At 39.1% G+C, this 19741-nt stretch overlaps 1 protein-coding gene across 1 annotated transcript in view; it reads left to right on the plus strand.

Annotated features, from left to right (window-relative positions):
• Positions 1–19741, plus strand: part of PIK3C3 (phosphatidylinositol 3-kinase catalytic subunit type 3) — a 114662-nt gene that overhangs the window by 31755 nt on the left and 63166 nt on the right. Inside the window, exons 7-12 of the mRNA XM_037133536.2 lie at positions 2–73; positions 3620–3724; positions 4318–4410; positions 9960–10145; positions 16241–16395; positions 18107–18197. Of these exons, the coding sequence (XP_036989431.1) occupies positions 2–73; positions 3620–3724; positions 4318–4410; positions 9960–10145; positions 16241–16395; positions 18107–18197 (702 nt within the window). The remainder of the gene's footprint in view (position 1; positions 74–3619; positions 3725–4317; positions 4411–9959; positions 10146–16240; positions 16396–18106; positions 18198–19741) is intronic.

Genomic DNA, 19741 nt, shown 5'->3' on the forward strand with positions numbered 1-19741 from the left:
GGATGGTGATGAATCGTCTCCAATTTTAACAAGCTTTGAGATAGTGAAAGTTCCTGACCCTCAGATGTCTATGGTGAGTTACTGTCAAATCACTCCAGAGTGATTATTACTTCCATTGATATGCATTTTCATTTTAAAAAGTGTAACTGTAAAGTACCTCAGCTATCTAAAAGTGATTTATAATCTACTTCATCTATCTGGAATCAAGTTCAGATGGGATTTTTACAAGAAGTGTTAACATGTAAGAACAAAGTCAGGATAGTGCCATGTGGGGAAACCACTGTATTCCGGTAATTGAGAGAGTGAGGGAAGGTGGTCATGAAGTGAGCCCTGTGGGGGACAGGTCTCGGTGTCACTGCGTGGTTGGTCCCACACTACTGCAATGAAGTGAATGTCGCAGCAAAGCAAGTCACGCAGACTTTTTGGTTCCCCACCTCTTCGAGCTGCAGACTTTTCTTTTACAGCTTCCTCACCTCTGTCAGCCTTCATAGAGTTGAAGAGAGTTAGCGCCTTGCTCTGGATTGACTTTGGTATAAGGAGATGTTGTGACTGGTGTGATCTTCTGTCCAGGCCACTGAAACTCTCTCTGTCAGCAGTAAGGCTGCTACTGCTGTCTTATCACTTGTGTGTTCACTACTGTAGCCCTTTAAATAATATTTTTCAAGAACTTTCCCTTCACATTCACAACTCAGCTAACTAGTGTAAGATGCCTCTCTCAGCTTTTGACATGCCTTCCTCACTAAGCTTTTCTGGCTTTCAATTTAAAGTGAGAGATGTGTGACTCTTCATTTAAACTCCTAGAGGCTGTTGTATGGTTATTGACTGACCCGACTTCAGTATCGTTGTGCTGCAGGGAAGAGGGAGGCCCGAGGGGAGGGAGAGAGACAGGGAACAGCTGCTGGGGCAGTCAGAACACACACATCTATCACTGAAGTTCGCTGTCTTATATGTGTGTCAGTGGGTGGTACCCCAAAACAGTTGCAATAGCTGCATCAAACATCACTGACCACAGACCACCATAGCAGATACAACAGTAACGAAAAGTGTGAAATACAGCTAAAATGTAACACGGAGGCACAAAGTAGACAGATGCCATTGGAAAATGGTACCTACAGACTTATTTGACTCAGGGTTGCTGCAGACCTTTAGTAGTTTAAAAATGCAGTATCTGAGAGATTGAGTAAAGTCAAAACGCCTGTATTTGAAAGATCGTCATCATACATAAGGGGACTTGGTTTATACCAGGATGTGATAGGATCAGTGGATGAAAATTTAGGGAGACTGGGTTAGTTGTAAAACACAGAGGGTCACTGTAGTTACTAGAAATGTTCAGTTTGAGTCGTGGTGTCTCAGATGATTTTGAGATGCCTCCGTATTGAGTTTGTGAGATGATCTTTCGTGGATATGAAGAGTAAGAATTCGGGGTGGGGGGGAACATCCTTTTAACAGCACAGTAGATATTTTGATATTCATACTTCGAACTCATTTACATCACTCTGAACCATTTCATTCTTATTACTTTATGCATTCCTAATTAGATTAGTTACCTTTCTAATTAGGCCAAAGTAAGTTGAAAGGAGCATATTGGCAGATTGAAAACACAATGACTGAGGTACATGCATGCAGATCATTGAAGCCAAGAGGTAATGGCTGATGACCCAATGTCAAAAGAAAAGGTAGATGGGAAAAGAGCATGAAAGGTTACGGGGAAAGGTCACTTTTGGGAATCTTAGAAACGAACACCCTAAATACCGTCATGGAGCCTCTTCACAGCATAATAAAATTGAGTCAATATATCTTAATTTGAAACTGAATTTTCATTATAAAATCAAATTATATTTTGCATTTTGGATAGTTGAAACATGTGAATGGAGGAACCCTGTGGTTACCTTCAGAGTGTCCAAGAGCAAACAGGTTTTGTCAAACCGGCATCTTAGGTATTACTTTGTGTCACTCCTGCCAGCGTGTCCGGTACATGAGATGTCTGTATACCGAATGTGTTCTTTTCTAAAGAAAATGCTCAACAGATACAGTTCAGATGTTATAGATGATGTAATTTTAAAACAAAGAACTAGGACTCCTGTTTTGTTTTTGTTTTTTTAATTTTTAAATGCAGCAAGCAGGCACAAAAGAGAAGTTTATTTTAATTTTTAAAAGATTTTATTTATCTTTAGAGGGGAAGGGAAGGAGAGAGGGAGAGAAATATCAGTGTGTGGTTGCCTTTTGTGCATCCCCTGCTGGGAACTGGCCTGCAACCCAGGCATGTGCCCTGACTGGGAATCGAACTGCGATCGTGTTGTTCTCAGGCCTGTGCTCAATCCGCTGAGCTACACCAGCCAGGGCGAGAAGTTTTTTTTTTTTTTTTTTAAAAAAAGCAATCACTCTCCTCACCCTCTGTGCTAAAAAAAAAAGTCAGTTCAGTTTGAAGCCATGATTACTTACCCAATAGAGGAGTGCATTTTGACACAATACCTGGACTGCCACTGAGCCCGTTCACCGGGTCTCAAACAGAACGGACTATGAATCTTCTAGAATTTCAGGTGCAGCACTTGCCCTTGCACTTGCACAGACAGATTGGTGGAACCGATTAAAAAGCTTAGAAGTAGATCTAAGTAAATATGAGTATGAGGGTCAGCATATAATAAAAGTGGCATTTCCTTACCGAAGCATAGTGCCCTGGAACTGATTAGCCATGTGGAAAAGATAAAATTAAATCCATATGTCAAACATCCCATTCATAAGGAAAAATCCCAAATGAATCAGGGATTTAAGTGTTAAACATGAAACTCAACTGGTACTTTTCCCTTGGCGTAGGGAAGGAAACTTTATAATGATGGCTCAAAATCCAGAGGCAGGGAAAGATGTGATTAATAAATTTGACTGCATTAAAAAAATTGACCACATAGCAGAAACTCCAAAAACAAAGTCAAAAGACAATTGATAAATTGGGAGAAACTCTGTGACTTACGTCACAGACAGAGGGGCACATGTCAATATATAAAGAACTATTAAATACTAAAAAACAAAGGTCCAGAAAGCCAGTTGAAAATTAGGAAAAAGACATGAACAGACAATTTGCAAATGTAAAAACAAAAAGTCTCTGAAGCAAAGACAGTATGTTTAAAGCAAATTATGTTGGCCATGGGTAAAATAGCACCAAGTATATTTAATGAAATATGGTCATTGTCCCCACCCTCAAGTTACCACTGGGAGTTAAACCGCTAAGATGATGGTACTACAACACATCACAAGGTGTTGGTAGCTGATTGGAAGAGGGGATGCTTTAGTCTGGGCTGTCAGGGAAGTGCTTAGGGAGAAGGAGTGTTTGAGTGGGGAGGGTACACAAACCTTGCTACCTGGGAAACGGGGGCAGGTGTTTTAAAGGGCAGGGGTGGCACGTGCGTGTGCACTCGGGAAGTGTAGCACGGGCTTCGTTTCCTCCGCTTAGAATGGTGGTGTGTTTTGAAAACATAGGAGGCAAGAGTCGCAACCAAAATAAAATATCAAGTATGATAAAATGATCGTAGGTAACTGTTTACTTTTCTATTTCTGACTGGCTATTGAAGCTTCCTTTTGGTGATGTTTACATCGTTGATTATTACTTTTAAATAATTAATAGGAGAACTTGGTTGAGAGCAAACATCACAAGCTTGCCCGGAGTTTAAGAAGTGGACCTTCTGACCATGATCTCAAGCCTAATGCTGCCACAAGAGATCAGCTAAATGTAAGAATTTATAAACTATTAATGTAAAAACAATTAAATGGTTATTTTGGTTACAATTGTAATACCACTTCACTTAAATGTGATTCACGTGTTTTTTCCCCCAATTTAATGAACTCGAAGTAATTTCAAAACTTTTAAGTTTCTGTATTATTTGGTGAGTATGTTGGTCCTGCGGACAGACATGGCGCCGTTAGAAACTGGCCCCGGTGCAGAGCCTGAGGGGGCGTTGGTGTGCGCACACAGGTCGCTGTGCAGCTGCCTCCACAGGAGAAACGTTTATTGTTCGGACATTTCCTGTTTGAGTGGGGAGGCTGTAGTTACTTTGGTTTAAATAAATTAGCTCTGTTGCCATGTACCTTCATACAGAGTTCAACTTTTTCATATTCTCTTTTTCTCCCCTTTACAACCTAGTAATAATCCTTTTCAGACTGATAGGTACGGTAAACTGAGGCCATAGTAGGCTACCTGCACATTCTTCTTGGCTCTACGGTAGTTCTAGGATAGAAGTATGTAGATAAATGAAAAATGCTAAGTGAAACGGAAATACATAGGAAGAACGTTTGACAAAAGTCGTTCTTTTTTCTTGGTTGCAGATCATTGTGAGTTACCCACCAACCAAGCAGCTTACATATGAAGAACAAGATCTCGTTTGGAAGTTTAGATACTACCTTACTAACCAAGAAAAAGTAAGTTTCTTGAATGTTCACATACCACATATCTACCAAGTCTGTTGCTGATGAAGATGAGGCAAAACCGTGAGGGAAATAAAGAATTCTTGTCACAGAACAATACGTATGATACTCCATTTTACAAAATTACAGACATAGGCGCACAAAGGCACATGCACCTTCTGTTGATGTGTAGACAGCAGCTGAACAGCTTGGGTCAGAGAGACGTGGGTGTAGGTCCTGGCCCCACACCTTCTCATCACGAGGCGAGGTGAGGCCAAGGGCTCGTGGTGAGACCCTCCTTCACAGGTGAGATAATGCAGGTGAATAACCTGGCCGAAGAGTAGGCGCAGAGTCAATGTTGATTTGCTTTTTTCTTCTCCTCTCTTTGAGCCTGGGTTCACTGGCAAAATGTTTGCATCGTTACAGGAAATACAGAACCTGGAGGACGTGAATGTAATCTGAAATTTGTAAATTGAGTTGGTAGAGTGATTGCCTGCTTGGAGTGCAGGATGAGGCTCGGACGGAACTAGACATTTGCTTTCCACAGTGAAGCCATGGATTTAGGTAAAGTCTCTGGAGAGGCTGAATTATGGTGAGGGACTCAGCTAAACTAGACTTGAGTCTGCCAACTTGGTTTTGATTTTTAGTACTGCCACTAAGAAGCTTTTTACTGCAGGCAGATTATTTCACCTAAGCTTTAATTTCCTCATATATAATGAATTGATTAAATAATAGTGAACATTAAGTTTCTTCCACTTCTTAAAATAGTCTGTAAATTCTTAAAACGTTTCAAGGTTCAAGGACTAACTCTGAAATATGATACTAACAGTCAGTGTCTGTTAAACAGCCCTTCACGCCGTGGATCTTCATATCCTGCAGCCGCCGCCCAGTTTCCGTGTCGTTGCTGCTGTTCTGAGGATGAGGACAGTTGTGGCTGAGATTAGGGAACCTGCGCAGAATCACAAAGCTTGTCAGTGCTGCTCCTTGATGTGCTCACATTCATGAGTTCGAATGAGAGTAGACGGAAAAGGGGATTGGAGAGAAAATATTTGCATATTTGCAGTATTGTGCACACGCCTTGGCAGGAATTAGGAAATGCATTGGGGGCAAAACAGAAGCATAAGGAAAATTAGTATCTGTCAGAAAGCTATTCTGTATTTACATGAGAATAAATATGTTTTACAGTTTCACGCAGTGGTCTTTAGCTGCTTTAACTTGTTTTTCTGAAACAATAGTATTTTCTTAATTACAAAAGTAAAGATAAAAATCCAGCGGCAGCTCATCTTCACTCTTCAGCTTTTCCTCTTTATCTTTTATCCAGGCCTTTGAAAATTTGTTGTAGTTGAATCATGTTCGTCCTCTTTATATCCATAATAAGCATGAGAGAAGAATCTTCAATTTACTACAGCTTCGAGTGTTGTTCTCTCCATCACAAAAAAGGAGACAGTCATTGGTAGAATCACAGGGTTGTGGTTTCATGTTTAAAAATTTTGATTTAGGAAATGATACTCTGTTAAATGAAGAGTAACGTTGGTCACAGAAGTTGTATCTTGAATGCAGCACAGTCTTGTCTAAAATACACAGCTCGAAATTGGATTGAGCTGTTAGAATGTATAGGCTCAAGAAGCATAGAATAGATTTACAGAGCAGAACTGCCTTAGATAGAAAGGCTTACAAGAAAAATTGTTTGTTTAAAAAGTAGTCACTTCCTACTGAAATTCAATTACTTCTAGGTATGTGCAAAAGCAATAAAATGCTCAAGTGATATTAAGTGTGTGACAAGTTTCATTTAACTAGTTCATTTCAAGTTTTCAGAAAGTGGCTGATGGAACTTCAATTCCCAGGACATATTACAGGGTTCTTCCGATCACCTGGCACTAGTGAACAGTATTTTTAATGTTTGGGAAGTACTTTTCAATATATTGGCCTTGATGTGACCGGAGAAGTTATTCACACAGCTACATTTGTATCTTTGTAATAATTTAAAATGGGTCTCGTAGAGAACGAATGCGCCTGGACCCTGGTCCCTTCATTTATTTTTCTCAGTGTCAGTTTCCCAGGAACAGGGCTTTAGGTGAGTTGGCACTTGGGCCCTGAGGCTAAAAGGTTTTCTGGAGAGAAAGCTGTGCTCATAAAACAGATTGGTGGAAATTGCTTCTTACAAAGCTTTACTTATTTATTTTTTAGTTAAATTTGGCCTTTCCACCTATTTTTTTCCTACGTGACTGTGTGTCAGGGCCTGTTGGCAAACAGAGCCTTCAGTACTTCAGTTGAGAACTCTCTGGTTTAAACTCGACGCTGCACTTGAAGTTCACAGTAATCGCTTTGTGCAACACAACCAGTAAAATTTATGGAGTATTTTAAAGTTTATGGTTCGTAGCTTTTAAGAAGTGACTCATTTTTATGGAACCCAAAATGTGAATTTTGTAACCTTTCAAAACCCGCTTTTTACCATGGTAAATGGCCTTTTTCTTCTTATAAAAATATTAACTAAAAGATTACTGGTATGCTTACGTAATGCCTTTTCACTGCGTTTGGGAAAAGTGTGGTAGGAAGAGCCCTACATGTACAGGTGAGAGCGGTGCACCGCGTGTGCCGAAGACGCTGCCGCTGGGCCTGCTGCCGGACAGCGACGTCAGGACTGCCGGACAGCGACGTCGGGACTGCCGGACAGGGACGTCGGGACTGCCGGACAGCGACGTCGGGACTGCCGGACAGGGACGTCGGGACTGCCGGACAGGGATGTCGGGACTCCCGGGCACCATCTGGTTTTCACCTCCTGACAAGAAGTTGTCCACGAACCACGAGGGGGAGGAATTCACTTCAGCAAGCATTTGTTTTCAACTCCTGGCCTAGTATTATTCAGAAGTCTGGGCTTCAGATATCATTTCTCTGTCTTCATATAAACTTAGACTGTTTCAGGGAACTATCATTTATAAAGACAATCAGAATGGAGAAGTGGAGGATAGTAGATTGAGGGTTATTCTCTTAGTAAACATTGAGGTAGCTACTATAATAGAAATGTGGAGTAAAACAAGGTCAGTGGGCTGTGTTGTGAAGCAGGTTTCACAGAGCGAAGACTGGTCTTACCATTTGAGTAAGCTTTTGTGGTATTTTTTATTTGGTGACTATGTCTCATGGGAGAGAAAAGCAAGAGTTACACAGCGTGTTAGGTTTAGAGGCAGTCTCTGACCCTTCATGAATGGATGGAAAGGGGAGGACATGGAGGCCGTTTGTGATGAGCCTTGAATTCTGTGCTCACTCGGGTTGGATCTCACTGGCAGTAGAAAACTACTAGAGCAATAGAATGTGTCTTTACAAGTGATATTTTAAGGAAGACAAACCAGGGTAGATTGGAGCAGAGCCGAGAGTGGGAAAAAAGGGGTATAATTACAAGATTTAATGTGCTGATTTTGAAATGGGAAGTATTCTTGTGAGACCAGCCCCTTTGCCCTTGGAATCTGCGGTGATTCCAGGGAGTTAGTGCCAGGGTTGAGTTCCGTGGTAGGACACCTGGTGGGTGTCCTCAGAGAATTAGGGGACTGAATGGTGTGGGAAACCCACACATTTGGATCCAATGTGTCTTCAGTAGAGAAATAGGTTTCCCTTTAACGATAAAGTGGGAATTTTTAGAATTGAGTTGGTAGAAGTTAAAATTAGAAATGTATATGATAAATACAGTGTATTCCGCTCTAAAGGGATCGTGCTTATGATTGTAAGAATAGGAGATACCAGTGAGGTGATTCTAAGATCAGAGGGAGGTTAACAAAAATATTTATTGCTGTTAATATAAAACATGGTAATGAATGCAGTAATGTTAACATTTGACTTGGATTCAATGTCAGATATAGAATAACTAATATTTGACAATAAAATTAACATATATCAAGAATTTATTATGTACAAGTTACTGTCTTAAACATTTGTATTTAATAACTAATTTAATTTTCACCAGAAGCTTAGGAGATAGGTTCCTGAAAAGTTGGACAATATGCTCCAGATAACTCAGCTAATAGTTGGTGGAGCTGGGCATTAGGATTTGAACCCAGGCGCACTGGCTGTCAAGCTGTATGTACGCTCCAGTTATCCATGGAAGCTCTAAGGATAACATTACATTTGAATGCTGTACCTTTACATAGGTCTCAATACAGCATCTTTAAGGATTTGAGATGAACTATCATTAGTATTGCTATTTTCAGATTCTTATACTTTTGTCTTCCTCATTCCTCTTGTTTCCTTCTTCATTCTGCTGTCTCCTTGTTTACATTTGTAGCACTTAGCATCGGAAAGCTATGGAATTCGTTCTGTAGTGCCCTCAGTTTCTTGGCAGTAGTGTATGTTGTAGATTGTGCTAATAAGTCTGTAAATCTGAGCATCTGGGAGCAAGATTGTTACAGTTATTGAACTGAGGATATCGGCTTGCTGCAAGGTTTGCTTATGATAAGCACACAGTCACATGTTTCTATTGCTGCTGCTGATGTACTATGGAATGGAAAACCTTTCGCTGTAGTTATTTAAGAGGTATTGGTTTGTTTCCACATTCAACCTAGAAATACATTTGAGAAGCGAAAACTAATTGCATGGATTGCTACTGTGGCACTTTGTGTTCTTACGTGGACATGGAACATGGTATGAACAGTGTATAGCATGTGCAGGAGGAATGGATCGCTGCCCTTGGGAATGTAGGACAGTTGCAGAGATCAGGATGTCCTCAAAGGCATTCATTCAGCAGGTAGAACTGCAGCGTTTAAATGAAGGTGGTAAGATCAAGGCAACTACTAAAGGAAGAGCTAAAAGTGCAGAAGACTTCCAGAATCATTGAATTGTTGACAAGTATGCACCTTTCTTTAAAGGGCATTTATTAGCCATGAGTGATGTTTTTCAAGGCAATTTACTTACCTGACCGTCTAGTGAAAACTTCAGGATGCTACCTATGTAAGGAAGTGAGGTTCCAGAATGATGCTCCAGACAGCTAACTGAAATCATAGAATATTTGCTACTGCTTCTGTGTTTATCTGTTTTTATTCTTGTTTCTGTGGAGTCTGTATTGGATTGTCTTTTTAAATACTTACTTTGTGAAGAGAAACCAAATAATTTATTTTGAGTCTTCATGTATGTGAGCATTGAGGAAACCCAGAGACTGGAGAAATATTCAGGGGTGGGGTTAGTAGTTCCTCGTGTGCTTTGGACCTTTTTATTCATTGGCTCCTTTTTGTCACATGTAGATGTTGTAAAGTGAAGGTTGTCGCAAAGGCATCTCAGAGTTCGTAAGACATGCATGCTTCAACTATTTCCAGGCCACAATATTTTAACATAACAAATGCAGAAAAGCCAAAGGAAATTTTCAATGTGCAGTGCTCTGAAAGTAGTTTGGTCTGTGAAGTTAGAGGCATATAGGCATCAGGCGTTTTTCTCTTTCTGCCCTGTGTTTACATAAGGAGTCTACTGTTTACTCTTTGTCTCTTCCATCTGGACCACCTGGAACTCTGCCTAGTCATCCTTGACCTCCCCTACCCCAGGTAATAGGCTATTGTTTCTAACTTTAAAATCTTTCCTGATTTCAGGCTTTGACAAAGTTCTTGAAATGTGTCAATTGGGATCTACCTCAGGAGGCCAAACAGGCATTGGAACTTCTGGGGAAGTGGAAGCCAATGGATGTGGAGGATTCCTTGGAGCTGTTGTCTTCCCATTACACCAATCCAACAGTGCGCTGCTACGCCGTGGCCCGGCTGAGGCAGGCGGATGACGAGGTTCGTTACTGTTCTTCATTCCTCTTTGGGTGCGTTTTAAACTAGAGCCTGGTTGCAGACTCTGAGTGTGTGTGTGTGTGTGTGTGTGTGTGTGTGTGTGTGTGTGTGAGAGAGAGAGAGAGAGAGAGAGAGAGAGAGAGAGAGAGAGAGAGAGAGAAGAGGGGAGAGGATATACTAGGTGTGTTTTCAGAAGTAAAATTAAAATATCCTCCAGGGACTCCTCGGTGAAATGAAAATTTACTTCCTGATCTGTTTCATGATAGGACAATCTCTCCCCGGACATTTCCCCGGCAGCAGAGCTTGTATCGCTCTGTCTGGAAAAAGGAATTCTAATGAAAAATGGCTTCTTGCAGCACCAGCTGGGGAATAATTCAGATCCTTCTATTAGTCAGTATACAACAAGCCATATTTAATTGTAGCCTTGAGAAGCCCTTGTGGCCTTTAAGGCATAGAGATGCGTGGGCATCTTGCGCTCCTTCAAACTCCTTTAAACTTGCAGTCGCTGACAATTATGTGTGTATGTAGATTCCGGAGGACGGTTTTGAATCCTCTGCAGAGCAAAGATCACAGACTTCATTATGGGCTGTTTTTATACCCCAAGGCCACTAGGAAGGAGGAACATTCTGTGTGGTCTCGAAGTGTTGCTGGATTTTGAATTTTAGTAATTCAAAATACTTTAAAAAATTTTAGTAACTTTTTACTTATTAATTTTTATAGTGTGAATGTGCTCTCAAACATAACCTAACCTGCTAGCCTGCAAGGCTTGTTGGGTGTGGGATAAGTCTTCTCAAGCCTCTATATGTGTATAGGAATGCCGATCCCACAGAACGGTTATGATCAGAGACCTTGACTGAGAAGTAATTAAATCCTTTTGAATTAGTAATGGTGTTTGAATTACAAGAAGCAGAACACAGTGTTTATTAAGGTTGATATTTGTACGTATGTATTATAGTAAAATGTCCACACTAACCTAAGTGGTGTGCTGGGTGCTCACCTGTAAGTCGCCATCCTGAACAGCTGTGAACTCGTAGCCCTTCTCCTTTCATCTGTAACCGTTCCCTGCCCTCCGTTAGATGACTTTGAGGACGTCCCCTCCAAGTCCTCAACTGACATCAGATGTCCCCAACTTCAGATGTTGTATGAGTTTATCAGACTGGGGTATTGTTTACTCTCCTATCAAAGAGCAGTTGTAAGCAATGTGTTTCATATTATCTTCTTCCTAATTGTGTTTACTGTAGCACAAGTAAAAAATGCATTTCAATATTTATTTGAAATATCAAAATATTTATTTTGAAATTCATTAGACATTTCACTGAAGTCATTAATTCTCTCTCACTGTTTGACACAAGTCATAGAATTCAGATAAAGGCCTCTGGGGTGTAGTCAACTCAGTTCCTCAGTGTAGGTCCAGAATTTAAATAGAAGAATTGTAAATCATTCATGACTGTCTGGCTTAGTTCCTTCAAGCTTAGAGGCTAAGTATTTGTGTCTGGAGTTATCAGTGCTTATGTAGGTACTGAGCTATTTCTAGACCATTTCATAGCTTTAGTTGTGAGGAAGAGGATAGAAACATTGCGTGCATCCCAAACTGCAAAATGCAGTTCAATTACTGAGTGTTCGTGTTTTGAGGTTTTAGAGATACAACATAACGACTAGTATGTGAATAAGTTAGCTCATGATTTCTCCTCTGAATTTAGTTATGAGTTACATTTACTCAGCTAAAAAAGTCTTTAATTCTGTTACTACTGGTTTGTTAGATGTACTATATATTAAGATCTGAATTTTGCTTTCCTCTGACTCAGTATAGCTATGTATGTCTTTGGGAACACTGTATACAGGAGTGGGCAGAAGTAGGATTACATTTGTTTCTATGGAAAATGATACAATAAATAATAGTGCAGGAACAAACTGTGTTTTGCTTACTTACAGCTGCCAGCTGACTTTTGCCCACCCCTGTATTATTCTCACCTCAGTTTCCTGTCCAATTAAAACAGACAGAATAGTTGCTTATGTCACTTGATAATTATGAAGAAAAAATTATGTGGGGCAGAGTTTTGAAAAGTGTATTCATGCACATGTCCATAAAGATTGCACATTTATATTATGTCAATTTTATGCTCAAATCATCTAAGTTGTGCCTTTCATTTCTAATTGGTTTAAAATTTCCCCTTGACTTTTGCTGCATCTGTGGAGTACATTATAGTTTATAAACTTAAAACCAAATCTTTTTGGTATTAAAAAAGATGATAGAATAATACATTGTAGCATCAAAAAGTGCATCAAAGGTCATCGTGTCTAAATAACTACACTTTGGCCAACTGGATGTTCCACGTTTGGACGGTTGGTCCAAGGCCTCGGAAGTGCCACAGCCTCTCCGGCAGCAGTGCCTCCACCTGTGTCTCTGCAGTGCCCCGGCTGTCGTTCTTCTGTCCGCCCTCCCAGCTGGAGCGCGGGGCTCGCTGCCTCTGAGAAGCTTCCCTTAGCCGTCCCAGGAGCAAGCAGCTTTCGGGCTTGTTTCTTTTTAGCGCCCACAGCATTTGGTTTCTTCCTTTGCTGTAATGTTAACCTTTTTTCTCTCATTTACTCTGCTTTTCAGTTGTGAAAGAAATAATATAGGACCCACTCCTCCAACAATTTCTTTCCCCCAGAAGGGTCGCCACTCATATATCAATTTTTTCATATATTCTCATGCTGTGCAAATTGCAAGCATATGTATGTATGTACAGTATATGTACTTTTTAATAAATTAATATAAATATGTATATCCTGTGAATATATTGTGAGAAACTTGCCTCACTCTTAACAGTATAATCTTGGACACTTTCTCACTGTCAACACATGCATTTGGTATCTATGAAGGCTGGAAACGGACTAACGAATATAAAGTCAAATGATGTCAAAGTTGTGTGTAATTTGTAAAAGAACAAACAAACTGTGTTTCCAGACTTCATGAATACCTGGAAATCTACTTCTATACTTTTTGTACATTTATTCTTCTCAAGAATTTAAAATTTTATCATTTTCTTAAAACTCCACCAAAATCTTAAGTGGAATTACATTAAAATTTTATATTAATTAAGGAAAAATTGCTATCTTTATAATACTAAATCTCTCCTCTTGGAGATAGGATTTTTAAAAATTCAAGCTGTGATTTTATAACTATTTTACGTGTTTTTTTAAAAAATTAGATTTATTCGGTGACAATTACTATTATGAATTACTTTACCCATTTTATGTCTTATTTTTGTTAGTTAGGTGGAAAGCTGTGTTTTTGTTTAATATTTGTATTTTACCTTGTTGGTTTAGTGGTTAAGCTTATTCTAATAGGTGTTAGATGGGTTCCTGTTTTTGGCTGTGTAGCATCATGCTATCTGAAAGACATGAGATATATATAGTAAATATATGGAATCTATGATTATAGTTTTCCTAATGCTATACTAGCTGTACATTTGTAAAATAAATTTTAATCTTTTAATTCCTTTCTGAATTTGACTTGCTAATATTCTACTTAGGAAATTTTTTAAAAGATTTTATTTATGTAATTTTAGAGAGTAAAAGGGAAGGAGAAAGAGAGAGAGAGAGAAACATCAATGTGTGGTTGCCTCTCATGTGTCCCCTATGGGGGACCTGGCCTGCAGCCCAGGCATATGGCTTAGACTGGGAATCGAACTGGTAACCCTTTACTTCTTACACTGGTACTCAATCCACTGAGCCACACCAGCCAGAGCTACTTAGAAGATTTTTAAAAACATATCTTTTATTGCTGTGTGGCTCAAAAGGACAGGTTCCCTATTAGAAAGTGAGGAGGAAATAGCATTTGAGAGGCATCGAAGGAAGAATAGAATTTTCGCAGTTGGACAAGAGTTTACATTCCAGGTGAGGAGAGCAGTGTGAGCAAAGGCAAGGTGATTGAAAAGTGCAGGAAAAATAGAAAGTATTTCACTTTAACAGGTATGTGGGTTGTATGTAGCTGTGAGTCGGGATCAAAACCCATGTCTCTAACTGTAAATGCAGAGTTATTCTCCGTTCAGTACGAAATGAGAAGTCAGTGAGTGATTTTCCCAAAGACTTTGCATTTGCACCCCAGAGCATTACAGTTAACTTTTTCTGGAGAAAAATGGTGATCACTATCTAGATAATATTTCATAGCTCTTGGGAAATTCTTACTGAATTGTCTGAGATGGAAACCCGATTTCTTTTTTTTGTTTGTTTGTTTTACTTGTATGCTATGTCCTTCATGCTTGGAGGAACTTGATGTTTTTCAAGATGGGACTGTATAATGAGCAAACAGTCTTCGTATTTTCTGTTGAACTTAATTCATTTCCATACAAATGAAGGGGAGTGTAGTTTGAATCTAGAATCCAGATGACCAACAAATCAGATGGTGATGAGTTACTTAAAAAGAGTAAAGTTTTCTCTGAATTTGTCCTTCCTGGGGAATTTAATAACAGTGCTGCTTTTTTAATTTCATATGATAAGTCTTTTCTGCAATTAAGAAAATACAGTACACACAGTGATACAATCAGCAACATTTCCGAAGCATGCCTTGGTAATGAAGATGATCGATGAAACTGAATTACTTCTACCTCCTAGGAAGGTTACTTGTCATTGAATATATGTATCAATTTTCTGTTCCATAATTCACTCTTTTTTTTTTTCTTAGAAAAAGCATGGAACCATGCCTATTGCTGTTAGATGCCATAAATTTCAAATAAAACAATAGTAAATCAGATGTTTATTGCTCTAATTAAAATAGTTTTTAGAAACCACAGTACACTGTAGAGGTGCTTTGTACACTCACTTGATTTCCCTGGCCACTGACATCGATTAATATATTTGAATAGGAAATCAACAAGCCAGTTCAGCACTCATTTAATTTTCTTGTGAAAAAATCATTTAGTGGTGAAATCATGGGTATTACTCTGTTAGTATTTGGCTAGTGATAAAAATTTGGGGTATATCAGCATAAGAAAAAATAGTGAAAAAACATACTGTGCTATTAAGGAAGGAGAAATAGGTTGTTGGAAAGTGGTCTCTGCCCTCTTGGAGTTTATAATACAGTGGAAAAGGCAAAGAGCAAAGCAAGTAGAACTACAGGTGCTGTAGGTACATTACAGATAGGAAAGGAAAGGGGGCCTCATGACGCTTTTCCGGGAGGGTGACCTTGGTTTGTGGGCTGAAGAGACGAATGGAATTGGTAGTTACATGTTTAGAGGAGCTGACTGGGTGAGTGACAGTTGGGACTGGAAGATAATAGGTACTTTAAAAACTCATTGGGAACCGCTAAGAACCACATTTATAGAGTGAGACAGGAAATATTTCTATCCTAAATAATAAACCTAAAGAGTATTTTTATGTCAGGGGACACTCAGAAAAGTAAAAGCTACATTGTTGATATTTTCAGACCTAATTATCCCATCGATAGTCAAGAGACATGGGAAATTTAGGCTTTGGGATTTGTTTTCTTCAAATTGTTATTGGAAGTTGTTGGGAAAGTAAGTATTTTGCTTAACCACAAGTGTTAAAATACCTATTTTGTAGGACTTTAAGAAACAACCCAGATTCTTTAAAACTTGAGTTTTCAGGAAAAATAAAAGGAATGCCAGACTTTTAAAAATTCTAACCAGAAAAGATTATGAAATAAAGCCTTAAAAAACTTGAAAATTTGCAGTTTCTTATGTAATCTTAGGTATAAAATATTGTTACTTGATTTACTGCTGTAAAAGGGATCCTGTCGTAATTTCTTAGTTTGACAATAACAGTCTCAATCCTTTTCCTGCTTTGTTTTTGCTTTTTGCTTTGCTTTTTGAATGCTGCTTTAAATCAGGCATTTACTGGCCACGTATTCTGTGCCAGCCTCTTCTTTTAATTGATTTAATCTTCATACCTCATTTCTGATGCCTGTGGGATTATGTCCAGTTTATGGATGAGGACCTAGTGAGACGCCAGAAGGTTAGTATCCTAGTGATGGGTCAAGGTAACATAGCTGGTAAGTGATAAAGTGAGTTGTTAGCTTGGTATTTAGGAATAAATTATGTCTATAACACACTGCATTTGTTTTTCTAATATTATGTTCTTTTTTGTTTGTTTTCCAGGACTTGTTGATGTACCTATTACAGCTGGTCCAAGCTCTCAAATATGAAAATTTTGATGATATAAAGAATGGATTAGAACCTACCAAGAAGGATAGTCAGGGCTCAGTGTCAGAGAGCGGGTCAAATGCTGGAATAAACTCTGCAGAAATAGATAGGTATGATTATCTGGGGAGGGCGTGTGGTCAGATCTGACAGTTTCCTTCCTTCTCAGACTGTCTTTTTCCATTTTCCCCAGGTGGGCCCAGACCTAGCTGGTACTGAGTTTGAGGTTTTACCAGTGATACGTCATGTGCATCCACAAAGCACAGGAAAATGTTTGCAGGCTCTGAAGTCAAACTGCCTAAATTAAAATCTTAACTCTGCCACTTACTATCTGTGTACATTTGTATAAGTTCCATATTCTCTCTGTGTCCCCAATTAGTCATCTTAAAAATGGGGATATAAATAATAACTGATCCTTAAGCGTTGTTGAAAGATCAGATGAGTTAATGCACATAAAGGATTTAGGAAAACATCTGACATACAGTGCTCAGTGAGTGGGTTGTTTTTGGTAAGATTTTATTTATCTTTAGAGGGGAAGGGAAGGAATATCAATGTATGGTTGCCTCTCGTGCTTCCCCTGCTGGGAACTGGCCTGCAACCCAGGCATGTGCTTTGACTGGGAATCGAATCAGTGAGTGTTAAATACTGTTTATTATTAGTGCAAAAATAAAATGAAAGACAGGGCACATCAGCGAAATCCAGTATTTTATCATAGATTACATTTTTTAGTAGTTATACTAAAGGAATGGCATATTACTTGAATTAAATCAGCTTGTAACAATACTCACAAGAACTCAGTCTTCAGCAGACACTGTGAGGTAGTCTTCATGAGTTGACTTGTCTCAGTAATCCACCGAGCTGGGATTCATACCCCACATTTAGGTGTCAAAGACTTAAGTAGAAGTTAAGTAAGTGGCCCAAACTCTGTATGACTTGCAAATGGTGGATATGACTCCAGATTCCCTGCTCTTTATACTTTGCCATTGTGCTTTCCATAAAAATCTTAAAATTTTTGAGATGAATAGGAACATTTGGGTGAGAACTTTGAGGCCCAATGGTATCAAGTGTTTTGTGAAAGGTCATGAGAGTTGTTAATGACCAAATGAAATTTAGAAATCCGATTCTCTGAATCAGGCCAATTATTTCAATTATCACATGGGTTCAAGGTTATATTTCTGAATTTTTTGTGATAATGCTGTTTTTATCTTTTGTGTTTCATTTGAGGAAGGACTGAAAAACATGAGAATACACTTTTTTCTTTTCTGGGCTGCTTTCTATATTTTTGTTGTTAAGAGAAGAGACCCCTTGCATTTTCTCCTACTGTCCAGTGGAGGCCTTCAGTCCGTAGTCACGCTCACTTACCCTCCTCCTTACTTCATGCCACACAGAATGGTCTTTAGGAGTCTGCTTAAGATTTTATGGTAGGGTATAAACTGTAACCCAGTATTTCCCAAATCATGGTTTGCTGGTCACTAATTTGCGAATTTTTTTAAAGATAATCAAGTAGGTAGGGGTGGTCTTTTGGACAGATTTGTTTAAGAAATGCTGAAATGCTCAATTAAAGTAAAATGGGCTTAAAAAAAAATTATGCCGTCATATGCAGACTTGCACATACATCCCCAAGAGGCTCTTACCTGTGTTCTCGGACTACGGAGCTTCGTTTCCAAAGAACAGTGTGACCCTAGTGTAGCACAGAACACGCTTTAGGAAGTTGTACATTATCCTGACACAGTTGAGGTGAACCGTGCTTTAAAAAAAAATGTGTGTCTTCTCTTCCGGACTGAATAGGTTTCATATCGGTGACTTCTCCTGTTGTTTTTCCAGCTCCCAGATTATAAGCAGTCCTCTGCCTCCAGTGTCTTCCCCTCCTCCTGCGTCTAAAACGAAGGAGGGTTCAGACGGTGAAACTTTGGAGGTGAGTTCAGAGCTTTTCAAGTTTCCCGGAGGTGAAATCCTACCAGATACACGTTTTATGGTGGTTTTTAAAACATCGATTTTGATTAATAAACCAAATATTGCTACTTTATTAAATAACTTGCTTTATGATGCATATTTATGACTTTTCCTCTCAGCAAAAAGTACCAGATGATCATCAATTTGAGGCATTTTATGGGTGCTTTGGGTATATAAATGGACTCATATGCAATGTGAAAATAAGCTGGCTTAAATATTTTATTAAAGAAACTCAGAATATTTATTGCTAACATGTCCACGAACATTACTGTAATTGTCGGTGTTTGTGATTACATTGTGGAAATGTATGGCTTTGATTCTAAGGCTAATACATTACAAAACTGTTTTTAACTCATAGAAGAATTAAATCCTTTTAGATAAATAGGCTAACTTTTGAGGTAAAACAGGCCTATTGGCTGGTGCTGCTCTGAAAAGTATATTTGGAACTGTGTTTGCAGAAGCATTAGTATGTTCTGTTGAATTTCTAAGGCTTCTAATTTGAGAAGAATCTTCCATACTCCTGCTTAAAACACGTTTGACATTAGAAAGGTCAGTTGATTTTTTTAACATATTCAGTATATGTATTACATTTAGTCAAAATGTGTAAGTTACTGTTGATGATTGAAAGACTCTTGTTTTCACTAGTAACTGTTAACCAAAGTGTGTATGCTGTCTTAACCTTTTGATGTAATAGAAAATACCGAAACAGGAACTTTAAACTACAAGGTTGTAGAATGCTTGGCGGAGCCCTTTAAACAACCATTCAGCTCCAGTTTAGTTGTTTTGCCCTTGCAGAGAGCTAAGGTGCTGATGAATTGATTCAGTAATTCACTCGTTCACACTTATTTTTTGAGCTGTTATTATTTACTAGAAACTATTCCTAGGTCCTGGGCATGGTATAGTCATAATCTTTGTTTTCACATTGACTTACATTCTTGTGTTTGGGCAGATAATAGTCAATAATATTCATATGTAATATAAGAGATAATATTTATTTTCCGTGGAGAAAACTTAATCAGAGAAGGATAACAGGGAGTGTTGGGGCGGGGTTCATTGCAATTTCAAAAAGGTTAGTCAGTAAAGGCCTGTCTGGGGAAGTGCCATCTTTATAGAGATGAGGCAGGTCAGGCAACAGCCGCGTGGTGATCTGGGAAGAGCATTTCAGGCGGAGGGAGCAGCGCGGACGGAGGCCCTAAAACCAGAGCTTAGGTGTTGAGAAGCAGAGCCAGTGTACTGGCTCTGGGACTGAGCAAATGTGAGCATGGCAGAAGAGTGACTCAGAGAAAGGGCAGGAGACAGTCATGCTGGGCCCTGGCGGCCGTGGTCTCCAATGACGTCCACTTGGAAGTCATTGAAACAACCCAGGTGGGATTTATTGGTGGCCTGAACCAGTGTGGTTTACGTTAAAAATGGTGAAGAGGCGATCGGATTCTGAAATCCAGTGTTTAGTAGAGAGTTTTGCAAACTACCTATCACTCACAATTTTTAGGCTAAAAAATAAATAGG

Source organism: Artibeus jamaicensis, unplaced genomic scaffold, assembly GCF_021234435.1.
Source record: "Artibeus jamaicensis isolate MK-2021 breed Jamaican fruit bat unplaced genomic scaffold, CSHL_Jam_final contig_354, whole genome shotgun sequence".
In the NCBI taxonomy this organism is placed as follows: domain Eukaryota; kingdom Metazoa; phylum Chordata; class Mammalia; order Chiroptera; family Phyllostomidae; genus Artibeus; species Artibeus jamaicensis.